At 41.0% G+C, this 26,024-nt stretch overlaps 2 protein-coding genes across 10 annotated transcripts in view; one reads left to right on the top strand and one right to left on the bottom strand.

The window, feature by feature from the left end:
* The window catches only part of klhl21 (kelch-like family member 21), a 39,519-nt gene extending 33,405 nt beyond the window's left edge, over positions 1-6,114 (top strand). For 2 of the 4 annotated variants that reach the window (XM_052039148.1, XM_052039150.1), the window contains exons 4-5: positions 2,030-2,102; positions 2,478-6,114. In XM_052039148.1, coding sequence (XP_051895108.1) covers positions 2,030-2,102; positions 2,478-2,789 — 385 coding nt within the window. In that variant the 3' untranslated portion in view covers positions 2,790-6,114. The remainder of the gene's footprint in view (positions 1-2,029; positions 2,103-2,477) is intronic. The other 2 variants (XM_052039147.1, XM_052039149.1) reach the window with 1 other exon arrangement.
* A 90-nt stretch (positions 6,115-6,204) lies between these two features.
* LOC127583436 (telomere zinc finger-associated protein-like) overlaps positions 6,205-26,024 on the bottom strand; it is a 29,209-nt gene continuing 9,389 nt past the window's right edge. For 2 of the 6 annotated variants that reach the window (XM_052039450.1, XM_052039449.1), the window contains 9 exons: positions 24,874-25,861; positions 20,010-20,121; positions 18,567-18,659; positions 16,907-16,993; positions 12,937-13,091; positions 11,119-11,255; positions 10,184-10,348; positions 9,515-9,603; positions 7,725-8,314 (listed from right to left, as the gene is read on the bottom strand). In XM_052039450.1, the coding sequence (XP_051895410.1) occupies positions 7,991-8,314; positions 9,515-9,603; positions 10,184-10,348; positions 11,119-11,255; positions 12,937-13,091; positions 16,907-16,993; positions 18,567-18,659; positions 20,010-20,121; positions 24,874-25,859 (2,148 nt within the window). In that variant the 5' untranslated portion in view covers positions 25,860-25,861 and the 3' untranslated portion in view covers positions 7,725-7,990. Of the gene's footprint in view, positions 6,636-7,721; positions 8,315-9,514; positions 9,604-10,183; positions 10,349-11,118; positions 11,256-12,936; positions 13,092-16,906; positions 16,994-18,566; positions 18,660-20,009; positions 20,122-24,873; positions 25,862-26,024 lie in introns of those variants that run through there. The other 4 variants (XM_052039448.1, XM_052039446.1, XM_052039447.1 and 1 more) reach the window with 4 other exon arrangements.

The raw sequence follows: 26,024 nt of genomic DNA, 5'->3' as shown, positions 1-26,024 counted from the left end.
GGATTAAAGAGAAATGATCTCCCATTGATTCATTTCCAGCACCTCCTGTATATACCCAAACTCCCAAATTCGAGATTCCTTATTTCAGCAAGAGGTACAGGTATGGTGGGCTGAATTGATGCCTTCTGCTCCAGGATTCTGAAGGTGGTGAAGATGATGTGATTTGACTCCAATGGGTTTCTTGTGGGATTGAAGGCCAGTGCAATGGTTATTCACATCAATTTGTGATTATGATTTATGGTTCATACAACCTTCCCAGTATCCCTCCATGGAAGTGGGTGAAGTTTGCACATGGGGCTGCATCACTTGCATTGTTCCATGATTTTCTTTCCCTTCACCACCACCTGCCCATTTCCAACATCATCTGAGCCCAGAGTTTCCCAAATACAGTGTGTGAGCCTTGTCCTGTGATTTAGGCCAAAACCAAGAAATTCCCTTCTATTTATTAACTGGGTTTATTTCAATTGAATTGGCCTGGAGGTTGAGGAAAGGTTGTCCTGGGGATTATTTCTTCATTACTGAGGAGAAAGAACTTGCATTTTTATTGTTTTTCATGAGCTTGGGATGTCCCAAGGCATTTTCAGCCAGTGAAGTATGGTCACTGTTACAGTAGTTGAACGTCTAGTAGTGACCTTGGATGTAGCTGGTCAGCAGCACAGTTTAATCTGTATTTCCCTTGTATTACAATCCCTGGGGTAATTGGTCAATCTGGTGTGTGGTTTATGGCTTCGGGATGTAAAATAGTGTTGTCTATTTAACTCACTGGGGTGGCTCCTGTGACTTAATCACTCTGTTTACCCTGTTTCTATTGACCAGTCTGTATCAGGTCTGCAAGTAATTTGTTCCAACAATTGAGATTTTTACCTACAATCAAACAACACTTGATTACTGTTGTCTGGCTTCTTTTGTATATCATGAGTTTTGCCAGTTTCAGAGAATTATACAGCACAGTAGGAGAATTATACAGCACATGTACTAGTTGTTTTGAAAGAGCTACCCAAATATTCTCACTCACCCTGAACTTCAGCTGGCATAGTGTTTATCCAGTTCTCCTTTAAAGCTGCCTTAACTCTGCTTCCACCACACCATCGTAGTGCCTTCCAGATAAAATTATTTGCACGTCTCTCCTTGCTGCTAACCCTGAAGTAACACACCTGCCACTTCTGACACAGTATAGTATTATGTAAACAAGTGGGTCTGAAAGGGACCCAGGCAGCAAATGTCTGTAATATAATCACGTTGCTTACTGCATGAGTTCTGATTTAGATAAACTTTTTTGGCAGTCCATCTACCCCACCCCTAAAGTCTGCTCCAGCACTGGTACTGACTATGAACATGCACAGGAGTATTGATGGGCTTTTGAATCATGGAAAGGAGTGTGTAGCAGGGAGGTGGGATTACATCTGATCCTGATATCCACACACAGACCGGGGTGAGAGGTGTACCTGAAGGACCCCAGTGTTTACCCTTGCCTTGAGATGACAGTACTGAGTCCAGTTGGCACCACTTTGGCAGATATTAAAATAGCCTGAAAGTGGAGCAGATCCTGCATCTGAGTGGGGGGGACAGATAGGAGTTCTTAAAGTTATTCCTAATGTTTCAACACTCGCAAGTTTGATTAACAACTTCAATACCAGCATTTATTATTATAGAGGTGATAATGGATATTGTGAATAATAATTGAAGCCAGTCTGTCATGTTAGGGAATTGTGTCTGACTCTGATGTCCTGAGCTAATATTAATACCTCAATTAGTATTACTAACTGTTTTAATTATCTCGTTATTGTTTGTGGAAACTTCCTGTGAGCAATTGGCTGCCATATTTCATTAATGTCTATATTTTGCAACAATCAAGATCTGTTAAGTGATATTCTTGAGGTTGTGGAAGATGCCAAATAATTGCAAATGCTGGAGGGATAAGAAACAAGCAGTTTGTGTTGGAGAGTTTTTGCTTGTGTGTGCACATTCTGTTGGGAATTTTACTCATGGTTGATTTTATTGAAGACAGTCTATTTCTCTTTTTCCTCAGGGATGATTCTTCAGAGGTTGATGTATATAACCCAACAAAGAATGAATGGGACAAGATCCCACCAATGAATCAGGTACAAATGGAACGGGAGAATGTGCGGTGTTGGGACTGTTCCTCTGGTGTGCACAATGATGTTTGGTCTCTGTAGAATCTGTCAAGTTTGAGACCAAATGCATCTTGAGGTTTGGGAATATATGGAAAGAAAGGAAATGTAGGAGGGTTCAAAAGGGGGGAAATGGGTGGGAAAGAGGAGTTACTTGTATGACTGGAGGAAGTTAGAAAACTGGGGCAGGACCATGGAGGAAATTTGAAAATGAGGATGTGAATTTTCAGTTTGTGGGGTACGAGGTAGTTAAGTTACAGTGATTCTCTGCATCAAATTTTGAGCAGTCTGTTGCATTTCCCTGCATTGAGTTTGCTCAGTCTTGTTTTTTCTCTTTTATCCCAGGTCCATGTTGGGGGAAGTGTGGCTGCTCTGGGAGGAAAGCTGGTCGTCTCTGGAGGCTATGATAACACCTTTGAATTATCTGACGTAATTGAGGCCTTCAACTTTCAGACTGGCTCCTGGAGCATTGTGGGCCATCTTCCTCAACCTACCTTCTGGCATGGGTCTGTCAGCATCTTCCGGCAGTTCATGCCCACTGCCCGGGTCACCTTCGAGGGCACTGCCAATGACAACCATAACAATGAAATAAACAGTCTAAATCTAGCCCGGTATCGAAGGCATCTTCACAATGAGAACCTCCGCCTTTTGCACTGACCAGATGGGAATGATGGCTAAGATCTGTACAGTGAAACCCGCTCTGAAGCTCTCAAATCAGCTGGCTGTTCCCCTCTTCCAAAAGATTGCCATCCAATAGTGAACTGCCTTGTGTCAATTTAATGATCGCCTTTCCTAATTTCATTTAAAAGTTGTCCTTGTTGCCACAATCAGCAGTCGCTGGTCCTACTGAATTTGGTTTTACCTTGGTTTGCTCTATTTGCCTGGGTTCTCTCTACCACTGGCTACCGGCTTGATTAGTCTCTTGGGTTTCACTACAAGTGGGGAGATGTAAGTTTTGTCTTCCTGTACTATTGTTTGTTATAAAGCATTGGTTAAGAAAGAAAACCTGCCTTTGTGTAGCTCAAAATCATATCCACTAAAAGCTTCACTTGCAATCAATTTACTTTTAAGTTCCAGCAATGTAGAACAATGAAGCAACCATTCTGTGCACAGCAAAAACCATGAACAGGAATGTGGTTAATAATTAGTGATAATGTTTGAGGGAGGAATATTGGGGTGATAGGACACTCAAGAACACCAGTAATGTTCAAATAATATGGGATCTTTAACGTTTAGGGAGATAGAATCTCGGTTTAGTGCTCCATTGGAGAGATGTTGAGGGGGTATGATGCCTTCTTTCTAATAAGAAATTGAGTCCCAATCATCCAGACTGGACAACATTAACAACCGTGAAACCAGAGCTTGAGTAGGTCACAAACTTAGGGCTTCCTTTTGTGTTGATCTCCAGCCCAAATTTCTATAATGGCTAATGTTGTCATTTAAACTCTGGGGCTGTTGTTGCTGGGCTGGCTGTGAGGGAGGAGCAAGAAAGTACGACTACGGTAAAACTCTGATGGTTTGGCAACTGGCTCGGTGAATGCTGATTCCTGTGCCTCCTTTAATCACACCAGGGCCCTGGTTCCCATGCTCCCTTTAAACTTACTGGGTTTGCTGAAAAATGTATTATTACAACAGTGTAATCACTTTTTTTTAAAAAGAAGTGAATTAAAAGTGTCTTGGGAGTATTTGGAATAATATCCAATAATTCAGAAAATCTGCCAGTAGCAGCACCAGAGTGCCCGATTAATAGAACTCTACCGTAATTGGAATGCTCTAATGCTGGCACAGGAATTATGGGATGAATGGCCACTTACAGTACTTTGATTCTATGAATGCAACAGATGGGCTGTCTGTCACATGGCATTGCAGATGCTATTTAAAAACATTGTCAGTTAGTGTACAACACACCACCAAGTGCTGGACCCTCCAGTGAAACTACATGTTACAGTGAGGTTGTACTGTAGGTCTGAAACCAAACTCATGATGTGGGGGTGGGTGAGTGAGACTGAATACAGCCAAATCTTGAGTACATTTGGGTTTGGCCTTGTACTGCAACTCTTGTAAAGGTTATTGATATTTATTCGATTGGAAGTGTTGTAGGTTTTGTTGGCTTTTTAAAAGGTCTTGTTGGAATGCCTGATGTTGGTCAAGTTAGGTGCAACTCGGTATGATCCAGCGCAATGGAAACCAGGAAGGTGCCAGATCCGTCTTCTATCTGATGCCCTCAACGACCCACTAGCTTTCTGCCATTCACTATTGACCAAAGATTTGGATTCATATCAGCTCTTTCATAACCTAGGAAATACTAAAGGGGCTTACTGGCAACCAAGTACTTAAAGTGTTTTTATAAGCAGGGCAATAATTTGGGCAGCTAATTTGTGCGCACAAATTACCCAATTAGTCAGTTGCAGTGTTGATTGGATATGTGACACCAGATGTAGGTGTGAAGGTAGGAATGGATTTGAGCTACGTAAGTTTCCTCAACATCAGAAGAATTTTAGGGGTGGGGCTGTTTCCAATATGGTAACAATAATTAGAGAACATAAGCTACAATTGCTCGCCCAATCAGACTTAGGAGCCATTGCTGCTACAAGCTATAGAACACTAATTATTGTTTTATCTTTAAGGCTGGTGTTCTGTTCTGAACAATTTGAGCTGTGTTTTACCACAGGAATGAGGTGTCTAACTTTTTTTAACTGTTGCTAGTGTTGTTTCTGAGTGTATTGGAATAGAGCAAAGAGCTCTGAGCACAGTCATTCAATAAAGGCTCTTGATCTAATCCATCCTTCTTTATATGAAGGAGAAGTGAAGTGAGTTCCAGTTTGAAGGACCACTCAGTCTATTCAAGGGTTGGTAAGGACTCCAAACAGACTTCACCAACGGCCTTTTGAAAGTACTGTCTTTTACATTTTAAGGCTGAATCTAATCAGATTAAAATCTTGCAGCACCAGTCTGAGTGTGAATCTCAAATTGGATTCCCCAATTCTAAATTCTGAACCCTCACCCAGATGGCCATGTGCTATCTTTTAATTTCCTTCAAACTGTTTCCCACTGTCCTCAACCTCAGCAATTTAACCCCTAAATCTTCATACTGAATCAAAACACTACTCATATTCAGAAGGATAGGATCTGCTTCTGGTAAAGGCTTGTTCCACATTGCCTCCATGAATGAGTGGAATGGATGGGACACTTGCATTATTATTTATAAATTAGTGGAAGTAGATGAGAATGCAATTAAATATTGCAGGGTCGCTAGTTTATCATAAATTGAAAATTTTTGGCTAGCTATTGGAAGATCCTTTTGGATTTTGAAAGTAAATGTTGTGGATAATTCAGTGACTTGAACACAACGTGAAACAAATTTGCTGCTGGCAGTATTCTGGCCGGTTGTTTGGAAGGATATCAGAAGTGTTTTGTTCGTCTGTTCTTTGCACTCCTAAAGGCACCTATTGCTGGGTTACGACTTGAGGCACTGTTTGCCAATCGTCCATTCTTTCTCTGTCAACTTAACCTACCAATATTTGCATGAAAAGAGGTCATTTGATCACAGCTGGAACTGAGGTATCCTCCCTTATTAACTGTAGTCAGGAGTTTTGTTTCATCCTTCCTCCTTAGCCTGATGTGCTGAAGCCAAGAACAGTAATCCCACTGCCTGGTGGCTTAATGGAGATAGTGGAGCCTGTGCCTTTGCTGGTTCAGAGTTCAGCTTGTGGAGAAACTGTTTCTCAAGGAAGATTTTTTTTCAAAGAAAATTCTGAATTAGAATATTATCTTTTGTATATTGATGAGAAATGAACACTTGAGGAAAGTTAATACAATTGCCTTTCAAAATCTCTAGCATCTGCTGTGAGTTTTGAGCACTATTTCCTGGTTTAAGCTTGTTTTCAGTGTGTATCTTTTGAAGTGCAGTGAATTATTGTACATATGTGCAGTTTATATTGAAGTTACATTATACAAATTCCACTAAATAAAATGTTCACTCAAGAATTGATTGTGTTTTACACTTAAATTTTAATGCTAACTTAGAGTCTGTGTCCTTTTCAGTACAGATTTTGGGTGGGAAGGGGGAGAACTTTTTTTTAAGCACATGGAGCAGTCCTAAGACCATTGTGAATTAAATACATTTCAGATGGTAAGTAAAATAAATGAGTACTAAATAAATGTGTGCACTTATCTAGAGCAGTGCCAGTTTTCACATTTACTCAATACAATGGCTATTTTACAGAACAGTATCCTACCCACACTGAAATGAATGTTGGGTAATCATTTGGTTGTTAGGAAAATTGTTGCTACATCAATCATTGTGTGCTCTATTTGAGTAATGCCATGGGGCTCTTTAAGCAAATCCACCAGCAATCCACACTGGAGCTTCTGTTGAATATTAGTAAGGAACGAAATACTCCTGGTGCCATCCAGAAGATATTGAGGACAGGAACAGATCTGGTTTGTGACTCTCCTGTAAGTGTAGACCAAAATGAATTGGGACCTGGGGTTGTGAATTACCTGTAAAACAGGAAGTGGAGAAAATTTCCTCCATAATAGCTTAACCATTATTTAAGCATTTAATAATTCACACAAACCTGACCTGTTAACGGTACATTTTTAGCTCCCTACACACGTTCCAGACCTAGTTTATCATTTGAATATTCATCTAAATTTAGAAAATTTCTTACCTTGCACAGAAACTCCTAATGAATAAACCTAATGCTCATGTTGCAAATATCTAGAATTATGTTGTTAGTTTTTCTTGAATCTTAAGTACCTTGTTCATGTTTAACTTGCTGCCACCTTGCAGCGTATTGACCTTAAAGTTCTGTTCTTTTGACAGCTGCTTGGTTTGTAAATTCCACATTTTGATTAGGTCATTAGCATAAGATTTCTACTACATCGCTACAATTATTTCCTAATATTTACTGTATTTGTATTGTCATGCCAGCTTCCTGTGCTGGTTATTGTTGTTGTAGTTCAAAGATAAGACCAGTAGGGAGCAGCAACATTCACTCAGGCTGCTCAGGATTTCACAGTAAGTCATCCTAAATTAAAAGTATCAGGCACTGTAGTTGCAATAACTTGTCTGCAACATTTATCATTACACTTTCACAGGGCCACAAAAGAATTGGAAGAGGAAGGGTAGCCCCTAAACTACAAATTTCTGAAGGAGTTCCAAAACTTACCTACACAGGTCTTGAGTCTTAGAGGGGGAAAATGCAGGGAAGATAGTGAGGGATGGGGAGGACATGGTGGTGCTGGTTGTAGGTAACTATAGTGAAATTCATTGGTCAACTATTGTACAAACATTTTGCATAGGCATAAATTACAGGAGTAGTACAAAAATTAATGAATCTTTTTCAGTTCTGGTTTAATGACCACAACCATTTTGAGTACTTGGCTGATATTTATCCCCCCAACCAGCACTAAATCAGGTCCAGTCATTCTTCCACTGTTTCTGGGATTTTGGCCACAAATTACTACTGTATTTCTCAATTTAAAACAGCAAAAACAAACTTTAGTACAACCTACTAAGTGCTTTATAATCCATATGAAGGATTTTAAAGATAATTATTTTCAGTGATATTCATTATCAAGATGAATAATCTGTTCAGCAAAGATAGGCCAGGGACTGAGACCTAGCACTTTAACATAATACACCTTCAAAGGTGGAGAATTCCCTTGCGTTTGAATGGAGTGTGTGTCTAAGTTTGATTATGGGTTGAAAGGAAATTTCTCACTGCTAATGAGTTAAGCTATTGAAAGTGCAGAGATGGCAGTCAGCAAATGCTTAGAAACTCAACTTTTATTTACATTCTTTATATAAAAAAAGTCAATTTTAAGGTGATTCCTACCAGAGCAACAGTTCCTTATATCTCAACTATGGTAATCTCTTCTACGTAAGTGTCTGTTTCACTGACTGTTGGCATCACGTTCTCTTCTGGGTCGTAGTTCCTATTGTCTAAGAACCGTTGAACAGAGAGGTCTCTGGTGTCTGTGTTCTCACTGGTCAGTTCTTTTGCAGCTATGGGAGGAGGAGGAGGAGCCTCAAGCAGGCCAGTCATCTGTGGAGCTGCATTTGCCTCGGCGTCTCCCTCTTTCTCATTGGAAATGATAAGATTCCGGAGCCTTCGCTGACGGGGACTGTAGTTTTCCACTCGCCCATGTATGTCCATGTGTCTCCTCAGGTGAGCCTACATTCGGGCAAAATCAGTGCTCAGCAGCTAACCAAAAAAAATCTATCCAGCATTTATGCAGTGCCTTCATTGTAGCAGGATATCCTGAGATACTTCACAGGCAAACAAAGATCAAAGTTAAATCAGCATGAGACATTAGGATAAACAACTAAAAGCTTAGTAGGTAGGTTCAAAACTAGGTGACAGGTTAAAGTGGGTAGTTGGGCTTAGCGACAGGTGAGTGCAGAGGAAACACGACTGGTGGAGGTTAGGCAGGGAGGCCATACAAGGTTGTGAAAGAACTGAAATAAAAACAGAAAATGCGGGACCGGGTAGCTTCCAGGGAGCCCCACGTGTGGCATCGGTGCCGTTTTCTATATAAAAAGGTAACACTAATGAATGATCTGTACAAGAATGTAAAGGTTTGCACTGTTTTGTAATTGTATATAGTTTGTCTTTTATTATGAATAAAGTTTATTCTGTATATAAAAAAAAATGCTGGAACCACTCAACAGCCCAGTGGATCTTCAACCTGGGAATGTTAACTGTTTATCTTTCCACAGATGCTGCCTGACCTGCTGGGTTTTAAGTATTTTTTATTTTAGATTTCCAGCATCTGTAGTTTTGATTTTTTTTCCATTTATAAAGTAAGGGAACTGGTTGTTTATGAATGTGTGCTAAGGGCCAAAGACACTGGTTTATCTTCACAACTGCCTAAAGGGCAAACAACTAGAATTTTTAAAAAAGTTCTTCCTTTAAGAGACTGCCAGTTATCCCATTTTATGGTGGCATTTTCTGCTTTTGATTTCAGACCAGACATCTCTCAGATGTTCTGGAACATTAAGTACCCTATCTACTACTGCTTGGGTCACTTCCCAATGAGTAGTTAAGTAGGTCCTGAAGTTAAATGACTGGTTCCTTATATTTGATATAATTAACAATCTATAGTTTATACTCCACATGAATCTCTCCAATTCCTCTCAGCTTATCATCTGCTTTCTGCCTCATGATTTTAGCTAGCTTCACATTAAATGAACTTCAGTCAGCACAGCTACTCCACTCAGGCTACTAAATGTAGCTGTTGATAGTTTCACATGATTGGCAGTACTTGGTTCTTCCCTAGCTAACCCTATGATCATGATGCTGGAGTGAATAAAACAGGATTATTTGAACAACTCTACTGCTGTAAAGCTCTGCAGCAGTCAGTGGAGGACTCACCTGTCGAGTGAATTTATAGCCACATTCACTACACTCAAATTTTCTCACCCCTTTGTGCCTTCCGACATGAACGCGCAACTGATCAATGGCTGGAACAAAGGAACAGAACATTAACACTGTTAGACCATCAACACTGACCCACTGCTTGTGTCTAGTAAGATCGAATTTCCCAAGAAGTGTTTTTCCCTACTTTCTGGAAGTGTGTGGATATGACTAACAGTGCTCTATAGGTGCCATACACCTTTCTATACCTGATCATGCTTGGATGCAAGAGGATGTTCAATCACAAGGTAGTTGGTGAGGGACTTTGAAACCAATTTTTCCTCTAGTATTCCTGGATTGGGAGTTCTTATCCTGCTACTAATTTTGGTTCCCTTTTTTATCCTTGACCTTTTGCTTATCGAACCAAGAGCAGTGTACCAAAGGCTGCCACTCTGAAGTGACAAGTTTCAGAGCGAGTGAGGGCAATCCAAGTGGGCAACAACACTCGTAGATGGTTAGGTTGGGATGGGGAAGGAAGAGTAAAACCTGAAAAAGTAGTTGCCCTGTTTGGTGTCAATGCCAGCCACTGTATTTGAGGTGGTCATATTGATGGGGCTGAAAATTCAGAACAAGATTAGGGCTTCCTCAAAAGAGGAAAAAGCTTAATTACTGCACAATCAACTTTACCTTTAAAGGTTTTCCCACAGATGTTGCAATCATGTGGCCGACCTTCCTGGTGCTTGCTGGCCATGTGACGATGGAGAGGACCCCTCTCTGTAAATCTTCGGCTGCAGATCTCACAACCAAACGGCCGTTCACCTGTGTGAGTCCTGTTATGTTTGTCCAGACTCGCTGGTGCAAATAAGAGATAGTAAGAAAGCCCAGATCTTAGTAAGTTACAAAATGTGTCTGTAATAATGTGAAGGCTGAAATTTAAAAACTACTATCAGTTGCTGCCTGTCTCCAACATCACACACCACTTGGCCAATCTTGGTTTTCCTTTAATACTCAGATTAAACTTACCAAACTTGTATTTTGGCAAAACCCTACTGTCTGGAAAAAAAAACAGTAAATAAAGCCATTTTCTTATTCATACTTGGGACAAGGATGGCCTTGGTAAGGAAAGCATCCATGGTCTGCCCTTAGTTGCAAGTGGACATTTATCTTGAACTACTGAAATCAGCAAAAGCTACTCAAGAGAGCAGAAAGAATCGATTACATTGCTATAGGACTAGGAGTTGTGTATCTCACCAACAAGGACATTATGTAATTAGCTATCTTCGAAACCCTTTATGATCATTTTTAGTGGCCTTGGCCATTATCCAACTATGGCAGGCCCATCAGTCTCGGCTCCAGCAGTGATCCCTGGGTAACTGAAGAGAGCAGAAGCACCAGCTGACCTTGCTCCTTCCTGATCCAGCATTATTGGTTAACTGACGCGCTCAACAGGCGAGGAGCCCAGCCAATACAAAAGATCTTGGAGTGACAGGTCTACTAATTACCTTAGTGCTACACTAGTACTGAATCTGCCAAATCTACATAGGAAGTGAATTGTGTGGGGTCCTTCATTAAAGAGACAAACACACAGAATCCAAGTAAGGCTCCACACAGGAGGTACTCACCTTGGATCCTGAAAGTTTTTCCACACAAATGACATTGGAATGGTTTCTCGCCTGTATGTGTCCGCAGATGGACATTCAAATTGCCCTTCTGGGTGAACCCACGGTCACAGAATTCACAAATATACGGCCGCTCGTTCCTATAATAGTGGTGCAAAAATAAAGTGAATGCAATGCCTCTCCATCATTCCCTCTCCAATTGGAACCAAAATTAAAACTTTATTTGGCTTTCAGCATAGTTGTTGAGGTTTAGGAAAGAGATAAATGGCTGCCATCCATAATGTCGAGCTGCAGAGAGCAATTATTTAAATACATCTCAGCTACAAAATATAGCAACCAATTTTTTTTGACTGCCACTTCCTTCCTTACAACAATGACCACACTTTAAAACAGCCATTAGATGCAAAACATTTTTGAAATATTCTAAATTCATGAAACAGGCAAAGAATTTTTGTTTACTTTAAGATCGGTTGCTATATTTCATAGCTGCGATGTATTTAAATAATTGCTCCGTGCGGCCAGATGTTATGGATGGCAGCTATTTATCTCTTTTCTCCTAAACCTCAATAAATAAGAGACAAGAATGTACAACAGGAAAAATGGGAAAGAAACTTTATAAAGAAATGAAAGAGCAATGGACTTCATTTCTGCCACTGACAGTTCAGAATCATGTAGTCATTGTACTTGTGCCTGCTCCCCCTGAAAGAGCTATCCAATTAGTCCCACTCCCTGACTCTTTCTTCAGACGTCTGCAAATTTCGTCTCAGCAGGCATTCATCTAAAGCCACTGCTTCCATCACTTTCAGGTAGTGCATCCCAGACCCACTGCATTAAAAGACTGCACGTCTCCCTTCTGATTCTTTTGGGAATTTACCTTTAATTTGAGATGCATTGAAAAATTAGTGTTTTGAAATTGCAATGAAATTCTGACGTAATTGTGTCAGAGTTTGTAATTATTATGATCTGAGCCAATGATATTTTGCTGCTCATCTCCTTTCCGGCATGCTACAAACTGCCCAAACAGGAACCAGAAACAAATCACTCGCTATTGCCAAATACTTCAAAAGAACACATTTTACTGTTGAAAATATGCAAGGAGCTGGAGTATTTGAAGCAGCCTGGCAGTTGATTTTTCTGATGCCTTATCCATTATTCTCTCAAATCACATGCAGCAGAGGTGCTAATAATGTGGCCGTAATGGAGTAGACCATACCTGCTCCCAAGAGCTGCGGGTGGAATGGTGTTAGACTAACAGCCAGCTAGGTCACCTGGGGGTTAGTGGACAGAAAGCAAGCTGGGGGACTTGGGAGCATGACTGGGTGAACAAAGCAAGTGTGCACTGGTGCATCTTTTGATTTTAAAAAACAGTAGAATTCAGTCATAAGCACATTAATTTGCACAAGCCTGGTTTTTGAATACCTAGCAACAATTTTAACTTAGTACAAAAGGGGGTTCAAATAGAAAGGTTTTTGTTCATTTAAATCCCTCTGATCACCATCTATTTGCAACTAAATTTTGAGCCAGGATTGCCCCAGCCCATCCAAGATCTCCATGTTCTTGGTAAATGGCACATAATTCTCAATAAACAAATCCTCTTTTGAAGACAATGATTTTACAGGAATTACACAGTATTTTCTTTTCCAGTGTTTCATTCTATGTCAGATTGACAAAGTCATATCATTAGTTTGGACCATTTGTAGATTTCAACGTTTGATTTTCCCAGCTCCCAATTTTTTAAGATGTTACCAAAATGAAATGCTCTGCTACACTCACCCATGTATATCCCCTCATTTGTTTGTGGCTGCTGTACACATACTGTACCTGTGTTTGGATTTTATGTGCATCTGCAAGCCATGGCGCGTAGAAGCCCTGTGACCACACTCCTCGCACACAAACAGCTTCTCTCCCTGATGCTTGGACAATTCGTGCTGATGCAAGTCGTTGCGGGAGAGGAAACATTTGGAACAAGTGGGACACTAAAAATCAAGACACATTAGTTATTTAATAATTCACCTTTGCACTACCAAGGAGGAAGTGACTCACATTGGGTTACCGTTTCAGAGGCACTGAGTGCAAGCTAAAGAATCGCACAGGATCAGAGATTCACAGGCACCCAGTGGCAAATAAGGACATGTGAGATCATACACCAAGCACCTGGAAGCATTTTCAACTATCCCAATTATACCCACTGCCAAAGTTATCGTTTGTCCATTTGCAGACTCCAAGGGTTGGGGCATTAAGACTGACTTTAATACCTCTCTCATCCTTCTTGGCTGCAATCTGCTAAATCAACATAAACCAAAGATTGAACCTGACTGGTGATACATATACACAGACTAAGCCATTGATATTCTCTGCTAATCCTTTAAGATATTTTATGCCTCTCCTATTTGGGGTCCCCTCCATTTAGAACCATCTCATTTCACAATCCCAAACCCACCTCTGGTGCTTTATAGCTGCAGTGTGCAATAGAAACTTCCTTATCAACACCTCTCAAGTTCCACAACACCACTATCTAAAAGTCAAGGGCAGCAAATGAATCGGAAACAGTGTCAGCTCCAGGTTTCTCCCAAAGTTGCAAATCATCTCTGATTGAAATTGGTCCTTTGCGGTCATTGGGTCAAAATTCTGGAAGTCCCCACCTCAGTACAGAAGCACCTTTACCACATAGACTGCAGTAGTTCAAGGCAGCCCCTCATCACCCTTGCAAGAGCAATTGGGAAAGCAAGAAATGTTAGCTTTCCCAGCAATATCTGTAACTCCAGAATTTGTTTTTAAAAGAATCCTAACAAAAGATGTGGCCTTTAGCCACTGCCTTCCTCCAACAGCTCTGCCAGTGTAAAATGCAAGATCTGGAGCCATTTATAAATAAAAGTACTGGAGCAATGATACAGCCTTGCTGTTCTGAGACTGGGCCAGCTTTTGATCCTCTGGTTGTAATCCCACTTTGTATGCCATCACGTAGCAGGGAGAATGAGAAGGATTCTCTACAAATCCATCTTGACTAACAGCCAAAGGCTTTTGCAAGGTTAAAACATATGCCAATGTATAGTGTCTGAATCTGCTCCCTTTGTTTTTCTTGAAGTTATCAGATGGTGAAGATGTTCCACTACATGGACAGAATCCACAAAGCAATTCAGGGAGCAGTTCTTTGGCTAATAGCAGGTGATCGTTGAGTAGGACCTTGCAATTACTTTCCCTGTGGCAGACCTTTCTGTAGTTACCACAATCAGATTTGCCTCTTTTCTTGGTCACAATTATGATGTCCCCAATATCCCACGTGGGAGAAGAGGCTGTGATTTTGTCCGAAGTTGCTCTCCAATTTTGGAACTTCAGCAGGGTACCATTTGCTCCTGAAACCTTGTTTTTCCAAATGGTTATATGGACTTTTCAGCTTCTTGCTGGTCTGGAGTGGTGGTGATTCTGAACTGGATGGTAATGCTATGGGATCGAGTCAAAGACACTCAGAAGGACAGAGATTAAGTTGAAGACTTCGAAGTGCTCCTTCCAACAGGAGCCAATGACCTCTTTCGTCGATTAAACCCTCACCCATTAATGGATCTCTGTAAATCACTCCATTTCAGTTATTGAGCTGCTGTTCATAGACAATGCTTGTGCATGTACACTGAGGCAATGCTCCAAGCCATTGACTCATTCAATGAGGCACAAGAGGAAATGGACATTAAACTTCTGTAAAAAAAAAGTCCTCTACCAATCAGCCTTCAATGCACAACACTGACCCTCGACAATAAATGTTCATGACAAAGGTCAAGATCCCTAACCAAGCACAAAGACCCTGGTCTACCAGGTGGTAATGATCCCTGCCCTTCCCTACACTTCAGACACGGACTACTTACAAAAGGCATCTAAAAGCATTAGAGAACAACACCAACACAAAAATCCCCCACTGGCAAGGTAACTGTGTCCTCTCCCAGGCCAAGTCCCCACCATCAGCGTGCTCCAATGGGAGGAGTGGGGGGCTACTTCATTCACATGCCTGACATCATACTGCAGAAACAGGTACTCTATTCTGAACTTTGTCACAGATGAAGATTCTGAAATGTTCTCAAAATTTCCTTGGAAAAAAAGCAATATCCTTGTCAATTTGTGTAAATCTCGAGTCTATGACTGCTCACAATATGGTGGTACAGTTGTGCAGCTAGTAGAGCTGCTGTCTCAAAGCTTCAATCCAGAGCACCAGTGCTTTCCGTGTGGAGTTTACATGGCTGTGTGGATTTTCTCAAAGTGCTCTGGTTTACTCCCACATTCCATAGTCATCCAGGTTGGTAGGTTAATTGGCCTTGTAAACTGCCTCTAGTGTGTAGGTGAGGGGCAGAATTTATAGAGAGTTAGGGAACTGTGGGGAGAATAAAATGGTATAGTGTAAATGCATGCTTGATGATCAGCCGGGACTTAGTGGGCAGGAGGGTGTGTTTCCATTCTGTATGAATCTATGGAGAAGGAGCATCTATGACTGCACTGTGAATCTTGTAAGGGAAACACAGAAGAGCAGCAGAAGGTTCATAAACACCTCATACACTACACAGCTACTTGGTCAGGCACTTCCTACACCACCTGTGGCAGAGTTTGCAAGGCCACCTCAGAATCCACTGACTTTGAGTAGAATCAAATCACCCTTTACTGAAGAACAGAACAAGAAACAGCAAACTTCTTCACAGTACTGCTCATTCCTATCTCACAGCATTTACATCTTTATTACGATTTTACAAGGAAGGAGATAGAGAGCTTAGTGGAATGGTGTCATGACAACAACCTTTCCCTCAATGTCAACAAAACTAAAGAGCTGGTCATTGACTTCAGGAAAGGGGGCGGTGTACATGCACCTGTATACATCAATGGTGCTGAGGTTGAGAGGGTTGACAGCTTCAAGTTCCTGGGAGTGAACATCACCAACAACCTGTCCTGGACAAACCACGTGGATGCCATGGCCAAGAAAGCTCACCAGCGCCTCTACTTTCTCAGGAGGCTAAAGAAATTTGGTTTGTCCCCTTTGACTCTCACCAACTTTTACCGATGCACCATAGAAAGCATCCTATCAGGATGTATCACGGCTTGGTACGGCAACTGCTCTGCCCAAGACCGCAAGAAGCTGCAGAGAGTTGTGGACACAGCCCAGTGCATTATGGACACCAGCCTCCCCTCCTTGGACTCTGTCTTTACCTCTCGTTGCCTTGGTGAAGCAGCCAGCATAATCAAAGACCCCACCCACCCAGGACATTCTCTCTTCTCTCCTCTTCCATCGGATAGAAGATACAGGAGCCTGAGGGCACGTACCACCAGACTTAAGGACAGCTTCTACCCCACTGTGATAAGACTATTGAACAGTTCCCTTACACAATGAGATGGACTATGACCTATGACCTCATGATCTACCTTGTTGTGACCTTGCATCTTATTGCACTTTCTCTGTAGCTGTGACACTTTACTCTGTACTGTTATTGTTTTTTTTAACCTGTACTACATCAATGCACTCCGTACTAACTTAATGTAACTGCACTATGTAATGTATTGACCTGTAAGATCGGTTTGTAAGACAAGTTTTTCACTGTACCTCGGTACAAGTGACAACAATAAACCAACACCAATTTTGTCCATCCCTTTTTCATTGTCATGTCCCTTCTAACCTCTTCAGCTGGTGATTCGTCTTTTGGGTATCTAATGAAGCTGTTCCTGGTTTGCCTGAATTAATATCACTAGAACCCTGTATGTGGGGCGCTCTGATGCTCCACTAATGAGAGGATATAATATTAAACTTACATTTGTTACTCACCGGGAATGGTTTTGGTGCTCCGTGAGATTTGATCATATGACTCTGCATATCTTTCTTCTGCATGAACTGCTGAGGACATGAGGAGCACTGAAAGGGTTAAAAACACACAGAACATCAGAAATGTAAGTGGATGTGTTACCAGTAATAAAAGCATGTTTGGCAGTATAGGATGGTGGTCTCTCTGCACGTTGCTGTTCCGTAGCACAAGAATAGTCATTTGTAGTGTATGATCCTTTTACCACATCTACACTTCAAGAGTGTATGGTTCCTTCAGTAAGCATATTGTAATATTCATGGACTTCTATTTATTCAGTATGCTCTTTGGATTTTCCATTACCTTTCTGTAAATAATGTAAAATTTTATAAAACTGGTTAGGTTTCTGCTGCAGTATTATGGTCAACTCTGGTCACTTTAAAGACACCAAAGCTTTGAAAGGAATGTCGAGCCAATTTACTAGAAAGGTAACAGGGATAATGAATTTTGAGGTTGGCTTCTCCATGTGGCTTTCTCCTTCAACCAGAGAGTGTTAATTTGCTTGGAAGGGGGTGGAGAACAGAAATGTGATTCAGAAGGAAAAAAAGAGCCAAAGATGCAAATGAAAAGCAAAGGAATAGTAACCAGGTTGTGAAGGCAGAGGAAACCATGGTTGGAAATAGATTTTAAAAAAAAGGATTTTGCCAGTGTTTAATGGTATACATTTCAATACAGGGGAGTCCAAGCAGAAATGGCTACAATGCAGTCCCTTCTACAACGGAGAAACAAAATACAGATTGGGTGACTGCCTTGCAGAGAACCTACATTCAGTCCATAGGAGCACCACCGCAAATCCAATTTAGTTCTCCACTCCACCCTGACCTGTTTGTGGTCTCTTGCACTACTATAATGAGGAGCAACACAAACTTGCTGAACACCTCAACAACTGCCTGGGTACACTGCAGTCTTCCAAACTCAACTATAGGTAACTTGCTTTTTCTTTCTGCATCAGAAATGGTCATTTCTGCCAGTCATCCATTTGTGATTTTATCTCAGTATTTTTACAATCTGTAGAGCCTGACCTGCTGGGCATGTCCCACAGCCCTACTAACAGCAACACAAAACAAAGCAACACAAAGCTGTCTCTTCCAACCACATATATTCCTTTTGTTCCATCTATGCCTCCCCCACAACTTTAACTTGTTTTCACTCTTTCACAATTCCCATTGTCTTGGGTATGAAATGTTAATTCTTTTCCTCTTTTCATAGATGCTGCCCATCCTGTTGAGTGTTTCCAGCATTTTCTGTTTTTACTTCGTTTTCAGAGTCTGCAGTTCTTTTGTGTTTTTCATGTGGCTGACTGATCTATAATGAAAAAGCTTATAGGATCGAAGGGAAAGTAACAAGTTCGATTAAATTTGTTTTGGGGAAAGGAAGCAAAGGATAATGGCTGACCTAGGTTTTGGGGGCTATCTGCAGTTTGCTTCCAAGGAATCAGTCCTATGTCCTTTACTTTTGTAGCATACATCAAATGATTTAGAATCAAATTTATTTCCACCCACCCGTCCTCCTTGTCTAACCCCAGCATTCCAGGCCTAATTGTAGTTCCAAATGCTAACTCATCTGAGATCAGTTAACTCAGTCCAAATCAGACAGCTTGTAAATAATGAGGTCCGCCAGACCTACCTTAAAGGGCATCTCACCTGTGTGAGATACCAAGTGGTTCCTTAGCTCAATCCTTCCTTTAAATGTTTGGTTACACTCAGGGCAAGTATAAACCTGCAGGAGAGTAAAGCATTTAAAATTACCATCAGAACTATACCTGTATAAAGAAAAGATGCGCAAGAGGCCAGTTTCCACATTGCTCTCAAGCATTTGTATAACTATCAACAGAATAAAACTTCCCCCATAAGCACTTTACATGGGACAGAATGGACATGAGTGAGTTTACAGATGATAGAAGGTACAGTCAGAAGTAGAAGTTTTGGGGAAAAAGTACCAATGCAGGTGAAGCTTGCTGAGGTGGGGAATACATCTACACAGCAAGGATCCTGTGACTGATATCCACACAAGGACAGATACCTCAGGCCGAAGATTACACAACGCAAGCTAGGATGTAGGGTTGAGCCCATGTATAGAATTATAGATAAAAAGACTTGCACTTATAAAGCCCCAATCACAATCTGAACATTCCAAACACTTCAGAGCTAAACAAGTAATTTTTGAAATGCAGTCACTGTTGTAACACAGGAATAAAAGGATAGGATTCTGAAATCAGTGCTTGGGAGAAGAGGGGCCAGACTACAGAGCACCAAAGAACAGAATTTATTTTTAGATAGAGTCATGATATTTAAATGTTATTACAAAGCAGGCACCTACAATGGAGCCTCAAGGGGCCATTTCAGAGTGGAGACAGATGTCAAATTTTGCCACAAATATGTAGCACTCTTACTTACAAGGATGGAGGTTCAGACCTATTCCAGAGATGGGGGTAGAGAACTTGCACCTGGAGTCCAGGGCTGCACAATTCAACCCCCCCCCCCCACCCCCCCAACCAACAAAGGCATTAAATTGAAGTTTTGTCTGCTTCCTCAGGTGCTAAAAGATTCAACGTACCACTTCCAAGAATAGCAGGTAGTCTCCCTTGTTGCCCTGATCAATTTTTATTCCATAAATGTAAAACACTTTTTCATAATTCTTGCACAGCCATTGTGGCAGCTGCTATTTTTTTTATTTATGTGACTAAACTTTAAATTAATATTTTCTTGGCTGTAAAACAATCAGAAATGTCCAGAGACTGTAAATAGGGTAGTACAAATTTCTCATTAATCCCTATTCCTATCAATTTGCTTAAACTTCAAATTGCTGATTGGAACAGATCATTCTAATATAGGATTTATCTCCCACAAGATAACAGTATTAAATACTAAAGCAGCAATCTCCAGGCCCATGTAATTCAAATAAACTGTTCAAAATAGGAAAAGCAAGAACTTCAAGGTCTAGTTGGTGCCAGAAATTCATTAATGTTAAACATGAAGTAAATCAAATTAAATTTTTCAGTGACAAATTCAGGCAAAAATAAAAAATCCTGGTAACTGAAAAATCTACTTAGAAACCTAGTTTCCATACCACACCCGTCCTGGTCATGCAGTTCCTAGCCTCGTGTTTAAGTAGATTTTCTTTCCTGAAATAGCATTTTCCACACTTGCTGCATTTAAAGGGTTTCTCTCCTGTGTGTTTTCTAAAGGCAAAACACATTAGGAATTTGTTAGTTTGTACAAGAGTTACTGCAATATTAAATGAAGACCACCTCAACATTAGGAATACAAACAGGAAATACACAAAGTCAGCAATATAAAGAGTGGCTTTCTTTAGAAGTTAACATACTAAATTATAAACTTTCTTTTCTTCAGTTTCCAACAGACACATTCTGTATTTACAACATTCTTTTTTTAAAAGAGAGAGCTGGCAGTTATCGGGCAGGAAAAAGGTACAATGGGGGGGGGGGGGGGGGGGGGGGGAGAAAAGGAAAGAATTAACCTCAACTCTCCCAAATTGATTTCAACAGCTGAAGAACTAATAAGAACATCCAAGCCCAGGAAGTGGTTCCCAACCACCTGCTGTCTAGTTCACAAGAGATACTTACTCTATCCAACCAAGACCGAGCAAGTAAGATAGTAGACAATGAAAAAAGTGGTCCAGAATATACTCCAAACTAAACCACAAGAATAGATTAATGGCATACAGATTTAAACTAGTAAAATGCAAACCTTGGGAGTAAAGTCACTAAGGTTCCTCAGATTGACACAGAACAAAATTGGAAGGCAAAACTTTGAACACCTGAAACCAAAGCGGATACTCAGAACTTCTCTGATTTGTTAGTTAAAATAGTCAAACAAGCTTTCTTTTTAATTTTCCTTTCAATTAATTCACCTGGACACTTCTGGAAAGGCCACCATTTATTGGCCATCCCCAGAGGTCCCCAACAAGGTGGTGGCAAGCTACCTTTAATTATGAAGAAATGGCCTACATATGTTTAAAAATCAGACTGCGATGTGGTTTACCCCTAGACCTTCGTGATGGTGAAGGTCACAGGCTTAGGTGGCTATTGAAGAAGTGATAATCTTGTAATCATTATTTCAGGATCAGAAGCAATTGTTTGTTAATTGGGAGTTGATTCTCATGTCAGAAATATGCAGCAACATGGATTCAGTAACAATCTTCATGAGCATAGCAAGTATACTGCTTATTTCCTAGATATAACATGCCTATACATTTTTTTCCTGTAATTCATTATATGGGAATATTGCTATCAAAAGCAGGACTGATGGCTTTTAAATTTAAAGTATTTTTCTCAGAAATGTTTCTTTACAGCAGAGGATGCCGAAGTCAAGAGAAGAGACTAATTAGGAAAAACTATTTCCAGTGGTTGAAGGCTATTAGAGAAAGAACCACAGGCAATAGCAGGAAAGAAATATTTTGTTTGGAGTACTATGATTTAGAGACACTGAAGGTGGGTTGATGGAAGCAGATTCAGTGATAATTATCAAACAGGTGGAAGGTGGTTAATGAAAAATTGAAAAGGAGACATTTACAGATTTTCTTTTACGAACAGAATAGGGCAAACTGGATAGTAAACAAAAAGGCAATGGACCCTTGGTGCTTTGTAACAGTTTTCTGTTCCTGCAAGCTCAACAGAAGGCTCCAGTAGTCCCACGTGGACATGGGTCTGGAGTAACAAAACTTGTCAATACTGTCGTCAGTCTCAAGGCAATTGATTTGTTAGGCAAGGTGCTAGTACCTTAGGTAGACACATGAATGATGGAAAAATAAGGGGCTATGTGGGAGGGAAGGGTTAGATAAGACCTCAGAGCAGGATAAAATGTTGGCACAACATTGTGGGCCAAAGGGCCTGTACTGTGCTGTAATGTTCTATGTACCCCCAGAAACATGAGGTAACGATACAGGTGAGTTCCAAATCCCACAATGGTCATTGTGGAAATTCAATTAATAATTAATTAATTAAAGAAAATAACTACACTTAGTAATGATGACCATGAAAACTGTCGTATGGTGGCATGGTAGTATAACAGTTAGCGTAATACTATTACAGTGCCAGCAGTTCAATTCCCGCCGCTGTCTCTAAGGAGTTTGTATGTTCTCCCCGTGTGTCTGTGTGGGTTTCCTCCGGGTGTTCTGGTTTCCTCCCACATTCCAAAGATGTACAGGTTAGGAGTTGTGGGCATGCTATGTTGGCGCCGGAAGAGTGGCGACACTTGCGGGCTGCCCCCAGCACATTCTCAGCAATGCAAAAAGACACATTTCACTGTGTTCTGTGTTTCAATGTATATGTGACTAATAAATATCTAAATATAAACCCATCTGACTCACTAAAATGTTCTTCAGTAAAGGAAGTCTGCCATTCTTTTATGACTCCAGACCCACAGCAAGATGGTCGAAAAATGCCCCCTGAACTGTTCTAGTAAACCATTCACATCACACCTGCTACATCAAAGCAGAAAAATAAAACCGGACAGAACATCTGGTATCAACCTAGGCACTAAATTCATACACAGCAAATGTCCTCACAAAAAGATCTGGCGACTGGTATCCAAATTCAGATACTGCCTCATAGACAAACCAAGCAACAGCCTGACATCACATTCAAATTCATACCTTATCATAATCAGTAGGAACAACCTATCCAATGAGCATGACAGATCCAAGATGGGGGAAAGAGGGCAGCACAATGGCATACAGTCAGGAGGAAGTAGCTCTGAGAGTCCACAACATTGACTGCAGAACCATGACATCTCATTGCATCAGGTCAAACATGGGCAAGAAACCTCCCAATTACCACCTACCATCTTCCCTCAGCTAATGAGCTAGTGATACTCCATGTTCACCAACACCCTGCTGGGGTTTCACCAAAACTAAAGAGCTCCAGACCTCATCACAGCATTGGTCCAAACAAGAGCTGAATTCCAGAGGTGAGGGGAGAGAGAATGCTCTTGAAATCAGGGAGTACTTGGACAAGAGTGGCATCAAGGAGCCTTGAAAAAACTCATCAACTGGGACTATGGGGAAAACTCTTCAATGGAAGAGGCTTGTGTTTGCTGAAGGGCGATTATTCTGGCCCCAGAATAACACTGAAGGAGTTCCTCAAGGCAGTGCCCCAGGACCAACCACCTTCGTCTATTTTAATTACATCACGATGTCAGATATAGTGAGTTTGCTGATGCATACACAATGTTCAATTCCATTCACAACCCTTCAGAAAATGAACCAACTTATACCAACGTGCAGCAGACCAAGACAACGTTCAGGCAGAGGGTGATAAACGGCAACCAACGATGTTCCACAGAAGTCCCAAACAATGACCATCTCCAATAAGGAGTCTAAACCACCTTCATATTCAATGGTATTACCATTGCTGAGTCCCCTGACATCAACATCTGGGGGATCACCAAATACTCATCTGGATCAACCACAAATACAGTGGCTAACAGAACAGTTCAGCATCTGGCTAACCTGCCGAAAATGACATCCCCTGACACTCTAAAACCTTTCAACCATCTACTGTGGCACATAAGAGGCATGATGAAATATTCTCCACTTGCCTGAATGAGTGCAGCACCAACAACACCGAAGTAGCTTGAACATACAAGACAGTGGAGCAAATGGCTGGCAGGGGTAGCGATGATGTGTCATTTTAAACCAATAAGACACAATGTGGCCTTAATTTTTCTGTTGCCTGGGCTTTTCTTTTTAATATCAAAGCATTTTCATTCTAAACATTCATTCCATTCACCATCAATGCACCATCAACAAACCAGAGACTTGCCTAGGCTTTTCCTAAAGCACCTCTCAAACTCATGACTTCTGCCACCAAAGAGGATAAGGACAGCAGCAGCATGGGACAGTACCACCTGCAGGTTCCTCCACAATTCACCATCCCCTGTCCAAAAGCATTGTGGAAGTACATTCACCAGAGGGACTGCAGTGGTTCAAGGAGATGGCTCATCACCACCTTCTTAGGGGCAGTAAATGCTGGCTTTGTCATCCATGCCCACGTCCTAAAAACTTAAAGCAATGAATGAGAGCAACAGAAACCCAGGAGGATAATCATCCAAATAAGTGTATCCAGGCGATTACATTCTTCAGTATAATTTCTCAAAGTACTTTGATATTAAGAAGAAAACCCCAGGCAACAGATAAATTAAGGCCACATTGTGTCTTATTGGTTTAAAATGACACATCATCGCTATCCCTGCCCCCATACAAGAATTACATTTTCCTTGAAAACGAATAGCATTACAACTATCAAACACAGTACAGGAACTACATTCATATTCTCTGCTTAGGATGCCATGAAGTTTCCTTTAACAGTATTCATAAATTAAAAATCACGCTCAAATATCAAGAAGCACAAACCAGTAGAAACATTCTAAATCATAAAATGGGAATCAATAGCCATGGGTCAGAATGTGGAAATAGTTCTGCCATTTAAATTCTGAGAGAGCAAGGTGAGTTTCAAAGTGCAGGGATCCCAGTTGCATTATTAATGCAACATTTGACTAGTTTGAAATATGTAACAATCCTCAGGTGATAATATTCAGGTTGCTGCTCAGATCTGACTATACACCTACATCGCTCAGTCAGTCACGAGGTTCACTTCCCCACAATCACCCACCTCTCCCCACACCACCATCGTCCCCTACTCCTATCCCACGGTGCTTCGAGTTCTTTTATACAAACATTCTCTTTTCCAAGAGACAAAACAGAATGAAAGCATGGTACGTTATTTCACTTCAAAAGAAAATGGATACTTGGGAGTAATTTCAGGCCAGCAAACTCACCCTTGATCTCAGATGATTATAAGTCACTCTCACCACCTGCAATTGCGATTGGGTTGCTATTATTCCCCACAGTGATATGACATCTCTATTGACTTCAACAACTAAAAAATGGATCAAGAAGCCTGTGAATTTACCTGTTGTGAACTTTGAGGTAATATTTGCTGAGAAACTTCTTATGACAAGTTGGACACTCAATGGGCTCATTCTTTCTGTTTGATGGGTCTGAGGCCTTGCGCTTAGATATACCCAGCACTAATGCTGTGTTATCTAGCACACCAACTTTTCTCCGTTTTCTGCAATTGTGCCTAGATGGAATATAATCATGGTCCAGTTCTCCCTTGTTGTTTGTACCTTCCTCATTGTCCTCCACTTTAACAATGTCCACGTCCAAGCTAGGGTCACTGTTGCCACTGGTGCTCTCATGACAGTTCTCTTCACTGCTGTCTCCTGAGTCACCTTCTTTGGCTTTCTTCAGCTGTTTAGAACTGGGGCTTCTGTGGGATGTCAAGGAATTTTTAGATCTTTTCTGAACAGCAAGGGATCTTATTTTGTCATTCTGTTTCTCAGTTAGCAACTCAAGTTTTTGTTTCTTATTGCATCTGGTGCTCCTTTTGCCTAATTGTCCAAAATCATTATTTGTGATTTGTCCCTCGAGAACTTCAGTTTCTCCAGTTTGTGTTATAGTGTCCACTGGTGCCTTTGCAGGTTCACATTCATCTGTTTGTTGGCTGCTTACAGTTTCATCACTCCTCCCCTCATCATCGATGAACTTCTGCTGATAATGGTGACAAGCCTGAATAGCATCAGGGATTGAAAGCTCCTCTGCTGCACTTAGCACCTTGGAGACATTTGTCTGTGTCAAATGAAGCTCACCCGTGTATATAAAGTCAAACAGAAGGCCCAAAACACCAGAGCAACTCTCAGGAAGGTTGACTTCAGCCGATGTGCCAGCTCCATAAATATTGTGGAAGAAATTACTACAACATGCCAGGATACTGCGGTGTGCATTTAAACAGTAACCTCCTAGGTCCAGAGTCACATCACAAAATTTACCATCTTCACGTTGTTTGTTCAAAGCATGAAGAATTTTCTTGCTGTGTTCAGAAAAATGGTCTTGCATATCTTTAAAAAGAAAACAGGAGTGAAGGAGTTATTCCTCCTACTTGTAATAAGTATGATCAACACTGTTTCATTACACACTTCCAGGATAGATGCAGCACAGGATTAAACAGAATCAAAAGATGACATATTTAATGTATTCAATAGAAGCCTTACAAAGAGAGAA

The sequence above is a fragment of the Pristis pectinata genome, chromosome 26, assembly GCF_009764475.1.
Source record: "Pristis pectinata isolate sPriPec2 chromosome 26, sPriPec2.1.pri, whole genome shotgun sequence".
Classification (NCBI taxonomy): Eukaryota; Metazoa; Chordata; class Chondrichthyes; order Rhinopristiformes; family Pristidae; genus Pristis; species Pristis pectinata.
This window is presented reverse-complemented; position numbering and strand designations above follow the sequence as displayed.